The sequence below is a fragment of the Ovis aries genome, chromosome X, assembly GCF_016772045.2.
Source record: "Ovis aries strain OAR_USU_Benz2616 breed Rambouillet chromosome X, ARS-UI_Ramb_v3.0, whole genome shotgun sequence".
Taxonomy (NCBI): Eukaryota; Metazoa; Chordata; class Mammalia; order Artiodactyla; family Bovidae; genus Ovis; species Ovis aries.
The window spans coordinates 11,848,949-11,871,261 of NC_056080.1; the positions used below are offsets into that span (position 1 = coordinate 11,848,949).

Here is a 22,313-nt window from a genome sequence, read left to right on the forward strand (position 1 = left end):
GGGTCCGGGTTCGACCCCTGGTGAGGGAACTAAGATATCACAAGCTGTACAGTGCAGCTAAAAAAAAAATTGATACTAAACTTCCATAATCTTGGACAAACATCTTTATTTAGGAAATCAAATAAATAGGGTAAAAAACTGATAGCAGCTTCACACAAAGATACAAGACCAAACTGAGAATTCCTTGCTTTGTTCATTCAGAATGAACAAAATTCTTCAAGTGCTCACAGCACAGAAAATACCTGGCTTTCAGTGAACATTTACTTGCTTTTCAATGGACATTTACTGGTTTACAATTAAGATCCCACAGTTATAGTAAAAAACCAGACCACTCCCGCCCGCTCGGGTATACAGGTATACAGCCTGAAAAGCCTAGAGTACAAGTGCTAATGTGACACAAGCTTTTCTTTGTTTACAATTCTAAAACTGCCTTACAACCTTCTACTAGTCCATCTATCAACAGGTTCACTTAATCCTTATTGTCTGAGGGAAAGGAAACAAGAACATAACCTGTCACTGTGGTCCTGGCCTCCCACTATACAAACCTGGGCTCAGGAGTCTCGAATTACAGCAGGATCACTGTTTCTAGTCTCTGATGGGGGCAGGCCTGTGGCATTTGGCACTGCAACACGGCTGCTCCGGCTTCTTGGGTGGAGCTATGTATACTGCCTATGTGTTTTCATAACATCTTGTGATCTATAGATGAGCCCATGTATGTGCTATCAACTTCATTCCCTACTGCAGAAGCTTTTCTTTTTAAATCTGCCTACCAAATCTTGACAATGATACTTGGTTCTGGAGTGCTTCATCAAGATCAACTATCTGAATGAGGAAAGTCAAAAGCTTATCTCAATTTTAAAAAATAAAGACATTTCAAGATTACCAATAAAGAGCTCTTTATAAATAAGTGTTCACAAGCAAATAGCAATCTGTTCATAGCTGTAAGAAACTGAATGTACTATTTTTTAAATATAGAAGCAATTTCATTAGGTTTAGATAAACTACCAGTAAAACTTTACCATGCTATTTAATTGTTACTTACAATGTACACATTCCTGAGTATAACCCACTGTAGTGACATTGTGTACTTCTGACTGTTTTTTGCATTCAGCTTAAAAGGTGTTTCTTCCCAAGAAACTGAACTTTTCTGTCAAATGCGCTGGATCGAATAGGAGAATTGGGTTCATAAAATGGATTCATTGCAAACTAGGAGAGAAGAAAGTACTCAGGTGAGCTTGTCAAAGTAAAACAGGCTGACAAATCATAAAGATATTTTAAAGTTTTTAAGTAATCAAAGACATTCAAAACAAAAGTCTAAAGACCACATTTTTAAATTTCAGTGAAGATGTTCCATTCTTAAATGTTAATGTCCCATTAAGGAAATTTCTGTCTTGGTGTTCCAGGGTAGTACCTGTGGCAAAACCCACGGTGGCACATATCTAAGCACTACCTGTGTAAGCAAAACCAACTCCTGGGATCCACCCTGTGTGTGAAATACAATTACACTCACATTCAACTATCAAGATGTTGATTCATGTGGAAGGCCTCTGGCTATATAAAACACACTAAAAATCTGCCATATGCTGTGACTGAAGGAAAGAGTAATACCACACTACTTTTAAAAGTGTGGTTATTTTTAACAATCAGATTTTTAATACTCTGCTTTAACACAAGGCAAGTGATCAGTTTCTCAGATGATATAATGAGTAAACCATAATATATGTGAGGGAAAATTAGTACTGGATGGAGTCACAAGTGAGCAAAGGAGTTACCAACTTTTATACCTTAACTGATTGGTGGTGTCCATCTTTATAAGAGGGCTAAATATTCTCTGCTACTTCTGACTAGGAATATTGTTAACTATGCTGATATGCAAAAAATCTTGTGCAAATAAAGAACATTTAAATTATTAATATACTGTTAGCACTGCAGTTCAACCACTCACATATTACTATTTCAGTTTTCCTAATTAAGTATCAAGAAATGCAAGTGGCCCCTTTCTCCTTGACTTTGATAATACATCAACCACTTCCTAGTGGTTTATGATCTACATTCATTGCACCGTAACTTACTCGTTAATAAGTAGATGGGAAATAGTCTGGAATAAAATCATGAAGCAACTTCCCTTATATAGACTGCTTCTGTGTCTCTAGTTATGGTTCCCTCATAAAATCAACTATGTGCACCAAAAGGGAAAGAATGAAACTGATCTAAAAATGACGAGTTGTCCTGCATGTGTGTTAAGCTGCTGATAGAGACCTGCCTGGCGAGGGAGCTGCGAGAAATAGTCCTGCTGGGGGGAAGCTAAGCAGGGAGGAGAACTGGGCATCTAAGGGGATTCCCTCTACAGGCCAGTGTCCTGCCATAGTTGGCATGTCTTTTATAATCAGATTTTACAAGGTACAGAACATACCATACCTTTATGTATAAATCATAGACATCAGTAAAGAAGTTCTTGATTCCGTCTTCTTGCCTGACATCATGCAGCATAATAAATCTCATATGTGAAATAATTAAGGTACAATCTTTAGAAATGAAAACTGAAAAGTTGCTCAGTTGATAAAATAGTCTTTTAGTCACATGCAGTGTATTGTGCGATGGAAAAGATAAACCCATAAACTGGGTTCAGAGTTAGCTTGCTGCTGCTAAGTCGCTTCAGTCGTGTCCGACTCTCTGCGACCCCACAGATGGCAGCCCACCAGGCTCCGCCGTCCCTAGCATTCTCCAGGCAAGAATACTGGAGTGGGTTGCCATTTCCTTCTCCAATGCATGAAAGTGAAAAGTCAAAGTGAAGTCGCTCAGTTGTGTCCGACTCTTAGCGACCCCATGGACTGCAGCCCACCAGGCTCCTCCATCCATGGGATTTTCCAGGCAAGAATACTGGAGTGGGGTGCCGTTAGTTTTATCTTGAAGAGAACATAATCTTTTTAAGTTAGAAAGTAACTACAAAATAAAATCATCCTTGATATGGTTCAGATAAACCTTAATTTTATGAGATTGGACTTTAAAATTATCTGTTAAACAAAAGATGTTTTCCCCCCCTAAAAAAAATTAAAAAGCACCATCAATGGCCATTTTTTACCTAACACTTTGCAGTCCACAGACTCAGAACCTGGCATCCAGATCTCATGCTGGTCTGGTTTGTCACCCCAACCCTTTCTTAGAGCTCTTTATTAAACAGGTAAGGATATGACCCGCAGTGACGAATGCCGAGACAAACCATTCATTGAATTTGTCCACTGTCTTCAAGTACATATTGTTTGACAGCCACATGTTCTCATCTACGAGGTCGAGGGCAGCGTGAGCTATGAACTGGTTCAGATGGCGGTGATCGTCCTAGGTGACAGTGAGTGATACCAGATTAACACTTCCATTCAGGGAATTCTAGACACAGATTGCTCATGGGGAGTGGGGGGAAGCTTTCTGCTATTAAAGGTCTTCAGTGTTTTCACACTATTTTCTAATCTGGTTATCTAAAACTCAAATAGAAACACCCAATTACTTATGAAATGTGTTCAAGAAACTATAAAGATTTTTAAAAATTTGGCAAGAAGGAAGCTATCAGATTGCATGAGCATTTAAGCATGGGGGGGAAAAAAGGATACTTCCTTTAAAAAAAAAAGAGTAGATCCCGCTTTCAATTTTTCTCCCCTTCCCCTCCCCTCCGCTCAGATCCTGCTTTCAAGAAGTACATATCTTTTGAGAAGGAAGACAGGAAAATACAAGGTAGGCCAGGGAGGTGGCAAGGAAAGCTGCAGGTACCAGCCTCGGGCGGGGGTGGGGCTGGGGCTTGGTGCACAGGGGAGACAGCTTGGCACTGGCTACCCTGAGGTGCAGGGAGATCCCAGGGCTGCCAACCCGGCTCAGTGCCAGCTGTGTGCAGTCACCTGTGCTGATAGCACAAGGCGATCCTGTCAAGCCGGAGACGTCCTTCTCAGGGGCCTAAAAGGCCTAACTGAAGAAGGTGGGGCTGTCCCCCCGAATGTGGAGAGGGAATTCACAACCTGGAATGTAGCCTCACGCACATGAGATGCTTACTTTCAAAGTGCATTTTTCAAAGAAACCCTAGGTTCTCCCAATTCCTGTGCTGCAGTCCTAACCCTCAGAATGTGGGCATGTTTGGAAAGAGGGTTGTTGAAGACGAAATCAGTTACCATGAGGTCATGCTAGCAGCAAGTGGGTCCCTAATCCAGTGACTGACATATTTATAAAAAGGGGGAAATCTGGAGACAGGCTCGCATGCAGGGAGAAAGCCATGGGAGACTGCAGTTCTGCCAAAAGGCACAAACTGCCAGCAGCTGGAAGACTTGAAACAGGCCTTCCCTAGCACCTTTGGATGGAGCTGGCCCTGCTGACGGCTTGATCTCAAGACTTCTGGGCTCACCAACCGTGAGACAATCTGATTCTGCTCCTCTCAGGCAGCCAGTGTCTGGTACAATGCAGCCTTGGGAAACGAATGGAGCTTCCTGGCTGAGGAGGCTGTGCCTGGACTGGAGGAAGGTGGTCAGGTGCCCTGGAATCCTTCACGTAAGTAAAGCACGTTTATACTTCAGTCCCAACACGTGGACAAAACTTATTTCTGAGAGAAACGGATGTGTTTTGTGTCTGGCTCATGGCAGTCTTTCCCTTTGCATATGAGCAAACTTGATAGATCAGGAGAAAACTGTAGGAGTGGTTTACAAAGGTGAGTGGTAGCAGGAGAAAGAGCCAAGATCAAGTAACGTGAGTTTTTATAGGCACCACTTTGCCTACCACGAGGCCAGTGGAATGAGAGAAAAACTGTAAGTAGCTGCATACCACACAAAGCCAACTACTGCTGCAGCGATGCCTCCCATCCAGGTTTCAAACAGCAGTGTGCTCCTGGGAATGTGGGCAGATGATGGAGCAACAACACCCGCTCAGATAATACCTTGGATTTCTACCATATTTCAGTGGCGAGGTCTGAACAGTTGAAAAGCGTCCTACATTGGACATTACACATCATGACTAATTTCAAACATCAGTTCCTGTCTTAAAGGACGTTAAAGCCTATTTTTGGAGGCTGGGAGAAACACAGCGCAATGGTCAGCAATTTACTTGGAATATGGCTTTGTACAGGGAGATGGAGGGACCAGCTCTCCTCATCCCAAGACCCTACAGCTCTGTTTACTCTTGAGGAGCACCATGTTCTTGAAGCAAGCTGTTTTTTTCGGAACCACTCTTGACAACAAGAAAGTTGGGTGCCGTCGCCAGGGAGGAGAGCATGAGGGCCCCACATGGCCAGTGGATGCTGGGGGAAGTCGATGACAACAGCTGCCATCCTGAGGGTGGCAGGAGGACATGGGAATCGAGGTCTCTCTCAACCTCTAGCCTGTCTGTCCTGCTGGAAAAGGTGATTTGAGGGCACAAAAGGGGCTTTCTTGGCATTTCAGGGCTGGAGTGCCTGCCTTTGGCGGGTGATCTAGGGACTGGCAACCAGGGAGAGGAGACCCAGGGCATCCTGTGAGCCTGTGCCAAGTGTGTGCTGAACTAGAGCATGAACACACAATGCAGAGGACACTCCCAGCTGGCTCCTCTCAACCTGCACGACTGCAGAGCGAGCCACCTGTAGCTGTGCTGGGTCTGCAGTGACCTCATCTGTCCAGACCCCTTCCAGTTCCACAGTCACATCACACCAGTACCATTACAGAACACAACAAGTGCTACGGGCTTTAAGGTTTCATACGCACTTTGGATTCTGCTTTTCCAGCTGGCAAAAACTCCATTTCAAAAACTGGATTATCATGATGACCAACGATGACAAAGTAGAAGCTTCCAGACATCGTCTTCAATATAGCTAATTAAATGAAAATAATGTGTATTTTTAGTACTCAATACAAAAACCCAGGAAGTGAAGAACTCCCATTTTTAACTTAAACCTAAATTGTAGAGGAGGTGGCCCCTAAAGTGGCATGCTTTCCATGCCAATATTGATAGATACCAAGTGATAGATACCACACCAAGATGATACCAAAGTGCTGCAAATCTGGAAGTGGCAATAATCCTCAAGCTGAAGTGAGGGGAAAGGGGTGGAAGCCTGCAATTTTCACAGAGCAAACAATGACATCATTCCATTCCTATAGATACACAGCTTATGACTGATAACAATTTATTTATTTTGTGATATGTTCTGGAGAATCCACTACAACATTTTCATAGGGAAATTAGAAGGCCTCCAACATGAAATCATAAAAACGACATTCTCCTGATGGGAGGGTGTGGGCCATTGAGGCTGGCTTCCCCATGGGCTGGGCCAGCCAGCCTGGCGCTGAGCAGGAAACTGCAGCTGCCGAGCGCTGCGCAGACTGCTGTGCAGCCAGGCTGAGGCGCTGTGCCATGGATGCAACTGCGCAGGGGAGTCTGTGATAGGCCTCCTCGAAAGAGAGGGAGACACAGTGCTGTGCCCTAGAAGAGATCATAATCCAAAAGAAGACATTCTGAGGCACAAAGAGCTCTTGCAACAAGGGTTGATAGGTTTGCTAATGGCATAAAAAGAGAAAATAGGGGTGCTGGGGGAGAAATCAATGATTCTGTGACTTTTAGCACGATCACAATCTGGATGGATGGATGGGCAGACAGGCGATGGACTCGTGTATGTAATTTTAGCACAGGGTCTTCTGAATCAGACAAAGCTAGGTTCATGTCCAGCTCCAGCGACACGAGCACAGGCACATGGAGATGCAGGGCAGAGGAAGGCCTCCCTGTGGAGGGGGACCGGCTTAACCGGGCGCCGACAGTGAGATGTGTCAGAACCCAGGGCTCATCCGGCCTCACTGGGACTTCCATGCCATGAAACCTGAAGACAAAGTCAGGGATGATACCAAAGCTCTGCAAAACTAGGAGAAGTGGCAATGATCCTCAAGCTCAAGTGAGGGGAAGGGGGTGGAAGCCTGTAATCTTCACAGAGCAAACAATGACATCATTCCTTCTTGCCAGAAAAGATTTCATAGGTGAAGTTTGCCACGGGAAGGGCTTGCTTTCTTCAGCACAAACATTTAAGGAGCAGCAGGGAAAAAAATACTCAAGGAAGATCCTTCTCCCTCTGCACACATGTTAAGCAGCAGCAGGAGACACTATATGTATAAGGAAGATTACCCTTCTTCTCTGGCCCCCAAACCCACTCAGCCCCATGTGGAGACCCGTGTGGGGGAGAAAAGCATATCCTAAGAAGAGCATGAGGATAAACAAGAAACTGCAAGAAAGAAAGGGATGGTCACAAACCCGCCAGTTACATAGAACGAGAGCTGCTAGTCACGTGATTTCACACAGGCTTGAAGAAAGGACGCAGAGAAGCTGAGCTGTGCAGTAGAAGAAAAGGAAGTGGCAAGAGCACATAACCACCTTGTCCCAGGAAGGCAACGTCTACAGCCATTTAATACGCGGGGCCTCCTCGGCTTCGGTGGTGAGCAGCGCTGAGACTTGCTATAGAATTCTGTGCTGTCCGATGGATGGGACTTTCTGTGAGGAGGGAGATGATCTCCACCTATGCAGTCTTTCTGTCACCTGAAATAGGGGCCCTTCAAGTGTCTCCAAGGTCTTAAGGTGTGGGGGTGTGACACAGAGCTTGGCAGTGGGGGAAACTGGGGAACTGCAGGAAGAATTCAGGATGTTGCCAAATGTCTGGCTGAGGGGGTCAAGCAGAATATCAAGGTGATTAAGCTATAAAGGAAACCAGAAAAGGAAGGAAGAGGGATGAAAATGAACAGGTCAATTCTGTTGGGGGCAGCCAGAATAAGCTCCCCTGGCCCCCACCAAGATGCCCACATTCTAAGCTTGGAAACTGAAAATTAATCTAGGTGGGCATTAAGGCTGTAGATGCAACTAAGGGCACCCATCAGCTGATCTTCAGGTAGGACAAGGATCCTGGCTATTCACGTGGATCCAGTGTAATCACCAGAGTCTTTAAAAGTGGAAGAGGGTGGAACCCCAGGGAAGAGTTGGGGGTTCTGGGGTGCGGGGGAGCATGGCAGTGGGTGGATCGCCACGGAGATGAAACCTTGCTGATTTTCAAGATGGAGAAAACAGCCACGAACCAAGGAATGTGGGTGGCCCCTCGAAGCTGGAAAGGATGACGAAACAGATTCTTCCAGAGAGCTTCCAGAAGGGATTTATGCCCAGTGAGACCTGCATTGGCCTTCTACCCTACAAAATGGTTAAGATAATAAGTTTGTGTCTTTTTAAGCCAGTAAATTTGTGGTAATGTGTTATGGCCGCAGTAGGAAACTAACAATGTGTCAAAGCTGAAAAACCCTGCAGGCTTAAGAAAAAGGGAGGTAGAAGAGACTGGGGACAGAGTGAGCTTATTTTCCATGGGTCACAGGTTTCAGAGCCCTGTGTAAATGGGGGGTGGCGGGCCAATAGTGCATCAAGGTAGAGCGACTCAGAGCAGTACAGGGACGAGTGGAAGAGAACAGCGGCTGGGTTTTCCAGCTAGGGTCTCATACCCCTAACACAGCCTTGAACAGGGAACTGCTCAGTGCTAGCGGGACGGACCTGCAGGGAGCAGGGGGAGGGCATGCTGTTGTATGCTCAGTCGTGTCCGACTCTGTGTGACCCCATGGACTGTAGCCCGCCAGGCTTCTCTGTCCATGGGATTCTCCAGGCAGGAATACTGGAGTGGGTTGCCGTTTCCTCCTCCAGGGGGAGGGCATAGTGCTGGAATGTAAGAAAAGGAAGGCAGGAAGGAGGTGGGGGAGACGGGATTAACTAGCCTCAACAAGGACGGGAACCTTCTGAAAGTTCTAGTGCCGAGACCCTCCAGGGCCTTGACTGATGAAGCCTGTGTCAGATGACGAACAGCATGTTTGGGAGAAGCTGCCACAGTTGTTATAATAGGATGAAGAAACCCTCCTGTACAAGGGCAGGACTTGTTGGCTGAACAGAGGGGAGCCAGGACTCCCGTCTGTGCCGAGAACAGCTGTCTGTGGTGGTTAAAATGTCTTGAACTGCTTTTGAGAGAGAGAACTGAAGAAATCAACACACAAGGAGCTCTGGACTTCTTGAAGAGACCACGTACAAAATGTGAGAAGTAGGGCACTAGCTAGTAATCGCCATAACGTGGGACCAGAAAGCCAGGAGGCTTGAGTGAAAAGGGCAAAAGCCCCACACGAGCTGAAATGTGTGCTGCATGTTAAGAAAAACAAGAGACGTGCAGGCTACTATCAGGAAAAAGCAAGGGAGAATGGGCAGTGATTTGAGGCACCTGGTGTGTAAACAACACGGGACACAGGTGTGTCAAATTTGAGTTTTCTCAAAGAATGGTTTTCACACAGTAAGTGTGGGAGACATGAGGTTAGGCAGGCTATGAACCCCAAGATGAGCATGTTAAAAAAAAAGTTGGGTTAACAACTCTGAGGGTGTGACTACTGACCAGGGACATTGAGAAATCATAGGAATAGAGCCAGGCTTTCAGAGGCTGGTAACTGTTATGCCAACTTTCAGAAAACAAAAAGGCTTATCTTGAAGTCAGAGTACCAAACAGCAACAGAAACAGGTATGAAATGCCTGTCTTTGGTCAGACACTAACTATGCTGGGAACTTCTATGATAAACTAAGTCCTTTAACGTGTATCCTTAGAAACAGTGGGTCATTACTCCCTTGTTCTAGAAGAACAAATCATTCCAGACCTACACTCCCTGTTGTGGAAGGGAACTAGGGAGGTGAGTCACCTTCTGAAGTCATGTGGTTCTCCACCTAAGCACTCATGGGAGACCAGTAGCCTGGGTACTAGTACAGCCTGGGGTACCCCCAGAGCAAGAGCAGTGCTGGGGACCCAGGGTGTGCACATTTTTCTGCTGAAGGAGGGACAGGAGCAGACTGACTGGGACGTTCACAGGCTCCATGTCACTGGACAGCATGGGGTCTCTAGGGAGCCTTGGAGGTTGACCTTCACTTAGTGCAGCTCAAGGGGTTTGCATCAGTAACTGAGATGAAGCCAACTTCTCACACCTAAAGATAACATGCTGCTGCTGCTGCTGCTAAGTCACTTCAGTCGTGTCCGACTCTGTGCGACCCGAGATGGCAGCCCATCAGGCTCCCCTGTCCCTGGGATTCTCCAGGCAAGAACACTGGAGCGGGTTGCCATTTCCTCCAATGCATGAAAGTGAAACGTGAAAGTGAAGTCGCTCAGTCATGTCCGACTCTGCGAACCCATCGACTGCAGCCCACCAGGCTCCTCCGTCCATGGGATTTTCCAGGCTAAAGTACTGGAGTGGGGTGCCATTGCCTTCTCCAAGATAACATGCTAAAGGCACCTAATTTATTAGAAGGCTAAAGTTAGGATTCAAAAGACCTCCATGGCTAGGAGAAATAGGTGACATGAACAGGACAGAATTTAAAGAATTCGAAATAAAGTTCTATACTTGGGCTGAAAAAATCAACAGCACAAGGGGATGAGGGAAACCTAGTGTTAGAGTAGCTCGTCTATGGGGACTGCTTCTCATTTACTGCCAGCTCAGTCAGAGGCAGCAATCCAATACACCGGCCAGAAAAGCTAATGTAATTCCAGACTGCATTAAGAAAAGATGATGTCCTCATGACTAATAATACCACCTCTGGGGAAGATACTCAGTTCTGGGAATCACAGTTTTAAAATTCATTAACTCTGAACTGTGTGTGTTGGGAGGAAGGAAGCATTTAGGCTAAGGAACTCCCTGGGAACAAGACAAAAGCTACTGAAGGAGGTGAGGATGTTTAAAATGGAGGCAGGGTAAGACCTTTTGTGGGATAGATGCAGTCTTTATAAATATGATGCTGTCTATGGGAAGGGATTTGACTAGGGATGCCAACTGGTTTTCCCCCATGAGCTTGTTATCAGCTGATAGTGATAGGAACTAGTGCTGAGAAAGATTCTGAGACTAAGGGTGTTTGGGGGAAAGATTGCTGTGATCAGTTATCACGTCTGCTACGGGTGTGGGAAAGGGAGTGCCTATGAGAGTGCCAAGTATTTGCTAAATCTGAACTAGACAGATTTATTCCAAACTGTTCTAGAGGCCAAGCCTAGGGCTGCTCCTTTGAAGTTACCCGGAAAGACATTTGGGTGAATATAATTGAGAACTTAGTAACCAAGAATTATCAGGTTGCCTTGTGAAATGACTCCATACTAACATCTTAGAACATTCTTCATCAGCTCACTATTCTGCTCAAAAGCCTTAGTGCTACTCATCTAACTAAGCACCAGTATCCAAAACCTAGTCCCACGTTGTTCTACCTCAGCTACAGTGGATTGGTATACTTATTTTTCCCCTCTCCAGCTGATTGTGTCCAGTCCAGACTTATTTCTCTCTTCATGCCTGGAATACTCTAATTCTGTATGTTTACCTTACCCATCTTCAAAGTCTACCCAAATCCTTCCTTCTCCAAGTATTTCCCAACCCAACCTACACGGTCTCTACCTCCTATTTAAGTCCTGTCACTCTTGATGCCTATTAAATCGTTTAAGCCTTTCATAGCTAGGGGTGAAAATTCACTGTACTCTTCATTGCTGCTCACAAAGCTAACACTGGCCCAATTTTGTCCTCATAGGTAGGCCTTAGATACCTTATACCCACAGCATGGGGCTCTGGAGTCAGGCCAGATGCCTCACTGCTCTTGAAAGGGTCTTTGTTTTTTTATTCCTTTCAGAATTTTCACCCTTCCTCCTTTGCTTTCTGTCCACTATCCAAATACTACCTAACAATGACAATGCCCTGATGAAGTCACAGTTTTCAGAGATGTGCCCACTCATGTCCACCCCCACCCACTTTTTCTAAAATCTTTACTCAGTCTATAATGCATCTCTGGCTCAGATGGTAAAGAATCCACCTGCAATGTAGGAGACCTTGGTTCGATTCCTGGGTTGGGAAGATCCTCTGGAGAAGGGAGTGGCAACCCACCCCAGTATTCTTGCCTGGAGAATTACATGGACACAGGAGCCTAGTAGGCTACAGTCTGCTGCTGCTGCTAAGTCACTTCAGTCATGTACGACTCTGTGCAACCCCATAGATGTCAGCCCACCAGGCTCCCTCGTCCCTGGGATTCTCCAGGCAAGAACACTGGAGTGGGTTGCCATTTCCTTCTCCAATGCATCAAAGTGAAAAGTGAAAGTGAAGTCGCTCAGTCGTGTCCGACCCTTCGCGACCCCATGGACTGCAGCCTACCAGGTTCCTCTGTCCATGGATTTTCCAGGCAAGAGTACTGAAGTGGGTTACCATTCAGCCTATGGGATCGCAAAAAGTCGGACACAATTAAGCGAGTAACATTTTCACAATGCATCTTAGATCTTAGCCAATTCTCTGGCTATGTTTTCAGCATTGCTTCTTGAGAGACTTTTCTAATTAGATTTAAACATCTTGGGACCCAGCTCACCTATCTTCTTCACAGCACGCACCAAGTGTAGCTCACTGGTTTTTAACCAGGGGCGACTTTGCCTCCCAGGGACAGGTGGCAATGTCAGGAGGTTGTCAGAACTGGGAGGGAGGTGCTACTGGCATCGATTGGGTGGAAACCAAGGATGCTGCTCAGCATCTTACAGTGCACAGGAGAGCACCACAATGGAGCATTTTCCGACTCCAAACGGCAATAGTGCCGCAGTTAAGAAAGCCAGGGTGGGCTGAATAACCCAACCCAATGAAAGGTATTACAAGAAGCAAAGCGCCTAAGCAGACGGACGTTTGCAGATTGAATCTCGGTGTGGAATGGCCACCTGGGCTGTTTATGAGCTCAGCCGGCCAGGGACAGAGGGGAGAGAAAGGGCCAACACCCGGATCCCGCGAGACAAAACACATCCCCCAGAGTCCCCAAGCACCAACCGTCCACTCGCTCCATCCCCCTACCTGCGGCGAGACGCCGGCAACCGAAACGCTCCGTCAGTTGCCGCGGAACGGAACCGCGTTCTTCAACTTCCGTAGGGACTCCGGAAGCAGCCCTCGCGAGATTCCGCGGTACCGCCCTCACGTAGTGGGCGGAGCTTCCTGCCGCAGCCCTACGCAGCTTGGCGCTTGCGCCGTAGTGCCCGGACTGCGGGGAGGGCTGGGATCGGCTTTGGGCAGCTCGAATTTCGGCCGATGCTGCACTTTCTCTAGCCTTCAGTCTTCCGGTCTCCGCCCGTGAGAGTCGCGCGTGGGCCACAGCCACGCTCCCCTATCAGAACTTCCAAGTCGTGCGCGTCTCTGTCCGAGTTCCTAGTTTGCAGTGCAAAGCGGAAGGTTCACCTTGTTACTCCTGGTACTCTGGGGTTGAGGCAGGACTCTGAAGGCAGGGGTTCCCCTAGGCCAGGGCCTGCATCCCAGGTTCCGACTCCAACTTGGGGCATGGTGGGGCGGGCTCGGGAGGAAGCCGACACCTGATGGCTCGCTCACCTGCCGTCACCTGCCGCCTCCTCGAGGCGGGCGGAAGTGAAGCCTTTGGTTCCGTTAAAACGCTTTCTCCCCTGGGCTTGTGAGGGCTTCCTTGGAGATCACTGGTCTGTGTGCAGAATTTAACATCTCCTCTGCCCGCCAGGTAAACCATAACCGATTTCTCTTCTGGTCCATCATGTTCCCCAAATCTGATGTGTTGAGTCAAGATGATCTGCGCAAAAAGCTGTACCAGACGTTTAAGGATCGGGGTGTACTGGACACACTCAAGGTATCAGTTTTAGGCATATCTGTTAACATAGATTTTGCAAGTGTAACCTGTGACAGGTAGTGCATGTAAATACATCCATGTCTTGGGTATCACGCTCATACAGAGACTGTGTTGGTGAGTTACATTGCTCTGTTCCCGTGTAACTCTTTAATCGTGATACAGAGATTGTGTTGGTGAGTTACATTGCTCTGTTCCCATGTAACTCTTTAATCGTTAAATAAACACGTTTTAGTAACGTTTCTTTTAGAAATCTTAGATGTTCCTGAGTTATTAAGTGGTTTTGTAATACTCATATTTGAATGGAGGATATTGACACCATATAGGAAACATTAAGGGACTACTTACTGTAGAAAAGTTTGGGAAATGAGAAATTTATTCTTTAAAATATATTGAAAGGTATAAATACTTGAGCAGCAAATATTTCTTAGAACACTTCATGTATGAATTAACAGCAGGAAGTAGGATTAGCTCAAATGTGTTTTCTATATATATATTTAATAAAAGTATTTTACACTTAAAGTAGGAAATTGAGGGAAAACTTTTTCTTCTGGCTGCTCCATTGTTTTTGTACCTTAAAAATACTTCAAACTCGTCTGAATATAGAAAAACATACAGAAGAGACGTCATCTCAACACAACCACTAGTTGGCGTACTGTTTTGTTTATTTGTATATCTTCTTTAATACATGGTGATCATTTTCCTGTGTGTGGTTTTTGAAAAGAACATTTTATTTATTTATGGCTGCGCTGAATCTTCCTTGCTGCATGCGGCTTTCTCTAGTTGTGGTGGGAGGGGGCTACTCTTCCTCGAGGTGCTCTGGCTTCTCATTGCGGTGGATTCTTTTGTTGTAGAGCACAGCAGGCTTGAGGTGTGCGAGCTTCGGTAGTTGTGCACAGGCTTAGTTGCTCCGCAGCATGTGGGATCTTCCCATTTCAGGGATCCAGCCTGTGTCTCCTGCGTTGGCTGGCGGATTCTTAGCCACTACGCCACCAGGGAAGCCCTTCCTTTGTTTTTAAATGTTTCTTGAAATTCTAATTTTCATTGTCCAAAGCTGAGCCTGGTGCCACATGCATAATATTTTTGTTATATTGAGGTTTACACACTCCTGCAATTGCACCTCTCACTCTCTGTTTTGGATAGATGAAGTGGCATTAATGAATTAAAAGGTGTGAGCCATTTTAAGGCTCTTGGTTTATGTGTCTTTTTCTAGAAAGATTGTAATCTATTGACCATTGAACAACACATGTTTGAACTGCTCAGGTCCACTTATACGTGGACTTTTTTCAATAAATATCTGCTATGGTACTACACTGATTGTGTTGATTGAATCCACGTAATCAAATCTGGGGATCTAGAAGGGGCCCCTAAACTCTGGTTCCAGAGTCAACTTCAGTTTATATTCCACCAGTATTTTGAAAATGCTTCTCTCGCGCCAATATAATGATCATGACATGTTTTAAATCAATCTAAGATTGAGAAGCCCTTATTGTTTTAACATTCTTTCTTTTGATTATCAAGAAGGTTGTGCATATTTTCTGGCTGTATGTTTTCTGTGGATTGGTGGTTCATGTTCCCCTTGCCCGTTTTTTCCCTCTAGAGTGCTAGTGTTTTTTATTGATGTATTTCTTTTTGATGTGTTTCTTATTGATGTATTGATGTATTTCTTATTGATATATGCTCTATGGAAAATTAGTCATCTTTTCATTTTTGTGACAATACTGTTGGTGTTCAATTTTATTTTGGCTCTAAAAAGGCTGAAGTTGCATTTTTCTATGGTCAAATCTTTAGTTTACTATTTTCTGCTGATTATTCTCAGTAAGTCATTTCCACTAAGAATGAGTATTCAATTTTTAAGTTTTTAAAAAGGTTTCACTTTTTTGCGGTAACTCTTTAACCTACTTGGAATTAATTGTAGTATGTCATGCATTAGTCCACTTTCTTATGCAGGATGTTTCTTGCATCTAGGCATAGTGTATGTTCTTTTACTGTGCTTTGGATTTAGTTTAGTAGGATTCTACTTCATGTGTGTGGTCACAGTTGATAGTAACCTATCATTATCCTTTTTTTTGGCTTTGGTATCAGGATTATGCTAGCCTAGTTCTCTTTACAGCTGCAGCCTACCCTCTGAAATACTCTTTGTTCTTTGCAGCTCGGTTTCTGTTACTCTAGCTTCATCAATGACAGGGAGAATTTTTACTTTCTCAGTCTGAACTAATTTATTTGCTCAGTTTAAGGCCTGGCCTGGGTGAGTTCTAATTTTTGAAATTCCCTGAACTGTTCAGTGGTCTAATTCACATTCTGTTTGAGTGTTTGAAAAGAATTTGTTTTAATGATTAAGTCCAAAGTTATACCAATATCTGTTAAATGAAGTTTATGAAATGTTTTTCCTGATTTTGAATCTAGTCTGTCAGTTTCTTTTTTTAAATTGGTGTATAATTGCCTTACAATGTTGTGTTAATTTCTGCTGTACAGTGAAGTGAATCACCTATATATTCCCCCCTTCCTCTTGAACCCAGCATCCCACCCCTCTAGGTCATCACAGAGCACCGAGCTGAGCTCCCTCTGTTATACAGCAGCTTCCCACTAGCTGTCTGTTTGCACACGGTAGTGTATATATGTCATTCCTAATCTTCCAATTCATTCCCCGCCTCCCCTGTGTCTGCATGTCCCTTCTCTATGTCTATGTCTCTATTCCTCCCCTGCAAATAGGTTCACCTGTACCATTATTTTTTAGATTCCACATACATGAGTTAATATATGATATTTGTCATAAGTTAATATATGATATTTGTTTCTTTCTTGCTGACTTACTTTCCTCTGTATGGCAGACTCTGGGTCCATCCACATCTCTGCAAATGACTCAATTTCATTTCCTTTTATGGCTGAATAATATTCCATTGTATATATGTACCACATCTTCTTTATCCCTTCATCCATCGATGGACATTTAGGTTACTTCTATGTACTGGCTGTTGTAAAAAGTGCTCCAGTGAGCGTTGGGGTACATGTGTCTATTTGAATTATGGTTTTCTCAGGATATATTCACAGTAGTGGCATGGCTGGGTCATAGGGTAGTACTATTTTTAGCTTTTTAAAGGCACTCCATACTGTTCTCCATAGTGGCTGTATCAATTTACACTTCCACTGTCCATGCAAGAGGATTCCCTTTTCTCTACACCCCCTCCAGCATTTATTGTTTATAGATTTTTTGATGATGGTCATTCTGACCAGTGTGAGCTGATTACTCACTGTAGTTTTGATTTGCATTTCTCCAATAATTAGTGATATTGAGCATCTTTTCATGTGCCTCTTGACTGTGTTTATGTCTTTGAATAAATGTCTGTTTAGAGCTTTGCCCATTTTTTGATTGGGTTTTTTGTTGTTTTGATATTGAGCTGCATGAGGTGTTTGTATATGTTGGAGATAAATCCTTTGTCAGTTGCTTCATTTGCAAATATTTTCTCCCATTCTGAAGGTTGTCTTTTTGTTTTGTTTATGTTTTCCTTTGCTCTGCAAAAGCTTTTAAGTTTATTTAAGTCCCATTTATTTATTTAAAAAAAATTTTATTACTCTAGGGGGTAGGTCAAAAAAGATCTTGCTGTGATTTATGTCAAAGAGTGTTCTGCCTATGTTTTCTTCTAGGAGTTTATAGTGTCCAGTGTTACATCTATGTCTTTGATCCATTTTGAGTTTGTTTTTCTGTATGATGTTAGAAAATGTTAATAATTTCATTCTTTTACGTGTTGCTCTCCAGTTTTCCCAGCACCACTTATTGAAGAGATTGTCTTCTTTTCGTTGTATTTTCTTGTCTCCTTTTTCACAGATTATGTGGTGGTAGGTGCGTGAGTTTATCTTTGGGTTTTTATGCTGTGCCATTGATCTGATCTGTATTTCTGTTTTGCTGCCAGTATCATTCTGTCTCGATTACTGTAGCTTTGTAATATAGTCTGAAGTCAGGGAGCCTAATTCCTTCAATTCTGTTTTTCTTTCTCAAGATTGCTTTGGCTATTTGGAGTGTTTTGTGTTTCCATACAAACTGTAAAAATTTTTGTTCTAATTCTGTGAAAAATGCCATTGGTAATTAATTTGATAGGGATTGCATTGAATCTGTAGATTGCTTTGTTTAGTATAGTCATTTTCACAATATTGATTCTTCCAATCTAAGACATCTGTTTCTGTTTATATCATCTTTAATTTCTTTCATCAGTCTTTTCTGAGCACAGGCCTTTTGCCTCCTTCAGTTCAGTTCAGTCTCTCAGTTGTGTCCGACTCTTTGTGACGCCATGAATTGCAGCATGCCAGGCCTCCCTGTCCATCACCAACTCCCGGAGTTCACTTAAACTCACGTCCATCGAGTCGATGATGCTATCCAGCCATCTCATCCTCTGTCATCCCCTTCTCCTCCTGCCCCCAATCCCTCCCAGCATCAGAGTCTTTTCCAATGAGTCAACTCTTCGCATGAGGTGGCCAAAGTACTAGAGTTTCAGCTTTAGCATCACTCCTTCCAAAGAACACCCAGGACTGATCTCCTTTAGAATGGACTGGTTGGATCTCCTTGCAGTCCAAGGGACTCTCAAGAGTCTTCTCCAACACCACAATTCAAAAGCATCAATTCTTCGGCGCTCAGCTTTCTTCACAGTCCAACTCTCACATCCATACATGACTACTGAAAAAACCATAGCCTTGACTAGATGGACCTTTGTTGGCAAGGTAATGTCTCTGCTTTTGAATATGCTCTCTAGGTTGGTCATAACTTTCCTTCCAAGGAGTAAGTGTATTTTAATTTCATGGTTGCAATCACCATCTGCAGTGATTTTGGAGCCCCCCAAAATAAAATCTGACACTGTTTCCACTGTTTCCCCATCTATTTCCCATGAAGTGATGGGACCAGATGCCATGATCTTAGTTTTCTGAATGTTGAGCTTTAGGCCATCTTTTTCACTCTCCTGTTTCACTTTGCCTCCTTAGATAGATTTTTTCCTAGGTGTTTTATTCTTTTTGTTGCATTGGTAAATGGGATTATTTCCTTAATTTCTCTTTCTGGTCTTTATTGTTAGTGTATAGGAATGCAAGCCAAATGCATCAATTAGTGCTAGTAGTTTTTCTGGTGGCATCTTTAGGATTTTTCTTTGTAGAGTACATCTGAAAACAGAGTTTAACTTCTTTTAAAATTTGATTCTTTTTATTTCTTTTTCTTCTCTGATTGCCATGGCTAGGACTTCCAAAACTATGTTGCATAATAGTGGTGAGAGTGCACATCCTTGTCTTGTTCCTTATGTTAGAGAAAATGCTTTCAGGTTTTCACCATTGAGAATGATGTTATTAGTTTTGGGTTTGTTGTATACGGCCTTTATTATGGGCTTTTGTTGGGGTAGGTTCTCTGTATGCCCACTTTCTGGAGAGTTTCTTTTTTTTTATCATAAATGGATATTGAAATTTGTCAAATTTTTTCAGCATCTATTGAGATGATCATATGCTTTTTATTCTTCAACTTGTTGATATGGTATATCACAGTGATTTGTGTATATTGAAGAATCCTTGCATCTCTGGGATAAATCCCACTTGATCGTGGTGTATGATCCTTTTAATGCATTGCTGGATTCTGTTTGCTAGTGTTTTCTTGAGGATTGTTGAATCTGTGTTCATCGGTTATAGTGGTCTGTAATTTTCTTGTGATATCTTTGTCTGGTTATGGTATTAGGATGATAGTGGCCTTGTAGAGCAAGTTTGGGACTGTTCTTCCCTCTGCAATTTTGTGGAAGAGTTTGAGAAGGATAGGTATTCACTTTTCTCTAAATGTTAGAATTGGTCTGTGAAGCCATGTGGTCCTGGCCTTTTGTTTGTTGGAAGATTTTAAATTACAGTTTCAATTTTATTGCTTTTCATTGATCTGTTTATTTCTTATTGGTTCAGTCTTAGAAGGTTGTACCTTTCTAAGAATTTGTTCATTTCTTCCAGATTGTCCTGTTTATTGGTGTATAGCTGCTTGCAGTAGTCTATTATCCTTTGTATTTCTGTGGAGTCAGCTGTAACTTCTTTTTTTTTTTCATTTCTAATTTATTGATTTGAATCCTCTCCCTTTTTTTCCTGATGAGTCTGGCTAAAGGTTTATCAGTTTTGTTCATCTTCTCAAGTAATCAACTTTTAGCTTAATTGATCTTTGCTCTTGTCTTCTTTGTTGCTATTCCATGTATATCTGCTCTGATATTTATGATTTCTTCTACTGCAGGATTTTGTTGTTCTTTCTCTAGTTGCTTTAGGTGTAATGTTAGATTATTGAGATTTTTCTTGTTTCTTGAGGTGAATTGCTATAAACTTCCCTCCTTCAACTGCTTTTTGTTGTGTGCTCTATAAGTTTTGGGTCATTGTGTTTTCGTTTTCATTTGCTTCTATGTATTTTTTTATTTCCTCTTTGATTTCTTCAGTGGTCTCCTGGTTATTTAGTGTATTGTTTGGCTTCCAGGTGTTTTTTAAAATAGTTTTTTCCTGTAACTGATATCTAATCTCATAGCATTGTGGTTGAAAAAGGTGCTTGATACAGTTTAAATTTTGTTAAATTTATCGAGGCTTGATTTGCAACCCAAGATGTGATCTTTCCTGGAGAATGTTCCATGTGCATTTAAGAAGAAAGTGTATTCTTCTGCTTTCAGATGAAATGTCCTATATGTAAGAAACGCCGTGGGAAGAAGGAGCCACCCCTATAGACCGTTAATCAGGGCCTTTTATTGGGCGGTCGCTCTCGGGGAAGAACTCCTGGGGGCGGGTAAGCAAGGAAGCGAGGGGGGTCTGTGAAGCAAAGGGAGTCTGCAGGGTAAAGGGAGTCTGCAGAGTCTGTGAGGGTTGGGAAGGGTTTTATAGCCCGGGCCGGGCCTCCCACATAAGGAAGAAAACGTGGGCTCAGCGGTGATTGGTGTCCAAGGGCTTCATGTCAGCTCCTGATTGGATGGCGAGGGCTTCGTGTCGGCTCCTGATTGGTCGGCTTGGTTGCCGGGCCATCTCCGGGGCGTGTCTGCAGCGCCCTCTGCCGGGACAGTCCCAACATGCCTGACCTCGCCCTGACCTTTCATCCTGACCTCGCCCTGAACCTTTCACTATAAATATCAATTAAGTCTATCTATCTGGTCCAATGTGTCGTTTCTAGCTTGTGTTTCTTTATTTTCTGTCTGGATGATCTGTCCATTGGCGTAAGTGGGGTGTTAAAGTCCACCACCATTATTGTTACTGTTAATTTCCCCATTTATGGCTGTTAGCATTTGCCTTATGTATTGAGGTGCTCCTGTATTGTGTGCATATATATTTATAATTGTTGTATTTTTTTGGATTGGTCCCTTGATCATTATGTAGTGTCCTTCCTTGTCTCTTATAATGATCTTTATTTTAAAGTCTGTTTGTCTGATATGAGTACTGCTACTCCAGCTTTCTTCTGATTTCTATTTGCATCGCATATCTTTTTCCATCCCTTCATATTCAATCTGTATGTGTCTTTATGTCTGAAGCGGGTCTCTTGCAGACAGCGTATACATGGGTCTTGTTTTTGTATCCATTCAGCCAGTCTGTGTCCTTTGGTTGGAGCATTTAATCCATTTCCATTCAAGGGCTTCCCTGGTGGCTCAGAGATTAAAGCTTCTGCCTGCAATGTGGGAGACCTGGGTTCGATCCCTGGGTTGGGAAGATCCCCTGGAGAAGGAAATGGCAACCCACTCCAGTATTCTTGCGTGGAGGATCCCATGGACGGAGAAGCTTGGTGGGCTACAGTCCACGGGGTTGCAAAGAGTCGGACACGACTGAGTGACTTCACTCACTCACTCACTCACTCACTCATGATCCTGTTACCATTTTCTTAATTTTGGGGGGGTTTGTTTTTGTGGGCCTTTTTCTTCTCCTGTGTGTCCTGCCTATAGAAGTTCCTTTAACATTTGTTGTAAAGCTGATTTGGTGGTGCTGAATTCTCTTAGCTTTTGCTTGTCTGTAAAGTTTTTGATTTGTCTGTTAAATCTGAGTGAGATTCTTACTGGATAGAGTAATGTTGGTTTTATACTCTGTCAATTTCTGAGGGATATGCTGAGGGTCCATAATTTTCATCTCTCCCACTTCACCACCACCCACAACATTTGTGGGTTTTTTTGTTTTGTTTTTTGAGCAGAGAAAGGTTTATTGTAGGGCCAAATAAGGAGAACAGGGGGCTCATGCTCAAAATCCCAAACTCCCCAGTGCTTTTGGGTGAGAAATTTTTAATAGGCAAATTTTCTGGTGAGGGCTCTGTCCTTATTTCTGTCTTAGGGACATTGCAGGCTTGAATTCTGAAAATAGATTTCCCGTTTTGCATTGGCTTCTGGAAAGCCCCCAGCCACTTTTTGGATTCCTTCTAGCAAGTGCTAGATGGTGTGCTTTTTGTGTTTGTCTAATGAAAATTCGTCTGTAATGTCATTCCACTGTTTGCTACTCTTCTTTTCATTTAACCCTACTTATATCCCTAATTTAATTCTTACCCATTTCAGTACTTGTTTGCAAGACACTTTAAATCCTTTTAATTAAGCTGGATCTGAATATAGTTCTTCTTCCCTATGTTTCAGATTAAATTAAACTATTACATTTTACTGGTGGGGAAGGCTATAGTTTTCTCTTTTCAGTTACTTAACTGCATCAGATGAGACAAAGCATGCATATTCGTTTAGTGTAAAAGTGTTGTT

General features: G+C 43.4%; 2 protein-coding genes across 13 annotated transcripts in view; one reads left to right on the forward strand and one right to left on the reverse strand.

The window, feature by feature from the left end:
* Positions 1–89: 89 nt before the first annotated feature.
* Positions 90–12,912, reverse strand: TRAPPC2 (trafficking protein particle complex subunit 2). The gene is made up of 5 exons (XM_060408239.1): positions 12,831–12,912; positions 5,709–5,815; positions 3,188–3,336; positions 2,419–2,500; positions 90–1,206 (listed from the first exon to the last, which is right to left on the reverse strand). The coding sequence occupies exons 2-5, from the start codon at positions 5,799–5,801 to the stop codon at positions 1,108–1,110; spliced, it is 423 nt and encodes a 140-aa protein (XP_060264222.1). The 5' UTR covers positions 5,802–5,815; positions 12,831–12,912; the 3' UTR covers positions 90–1,107.
* Positions 12,913–12,997: 85 nt separating this feature from the next.
* OFD1 (OFD1 centriole and centriolar satellite protein) overlaps positions 12,998–22,313 on the forward strand; it is a 61,217-nt gene continuing 51,901 nt past the window's right edge. For 4 of the 12 annotated variants that reach the window (XM_060408221.1, XM_042242456.1, XM_060408223.1 and 1 more), the window contains exons 1-2: positions 12,998–13,221; positions 13,498–13,623. In XM_060408221.1, coding sequence (XP_060264204.1) covers positions 13,531–13,623 — 93 coding nt within the window. In that variant the 5' untranslated portion in view covers positions 12,998–13,221; positions 13,498–13,530. Of the gene's footprint in view, positions 13,222–13,411; positions 13,624–22,313 lie in introns of those variants that run through there. The other 8 variants (XM_060408222.1, XM_042242457.1, XM_060408224.1 and 5 more) reach the window with 4 other exon arrangements.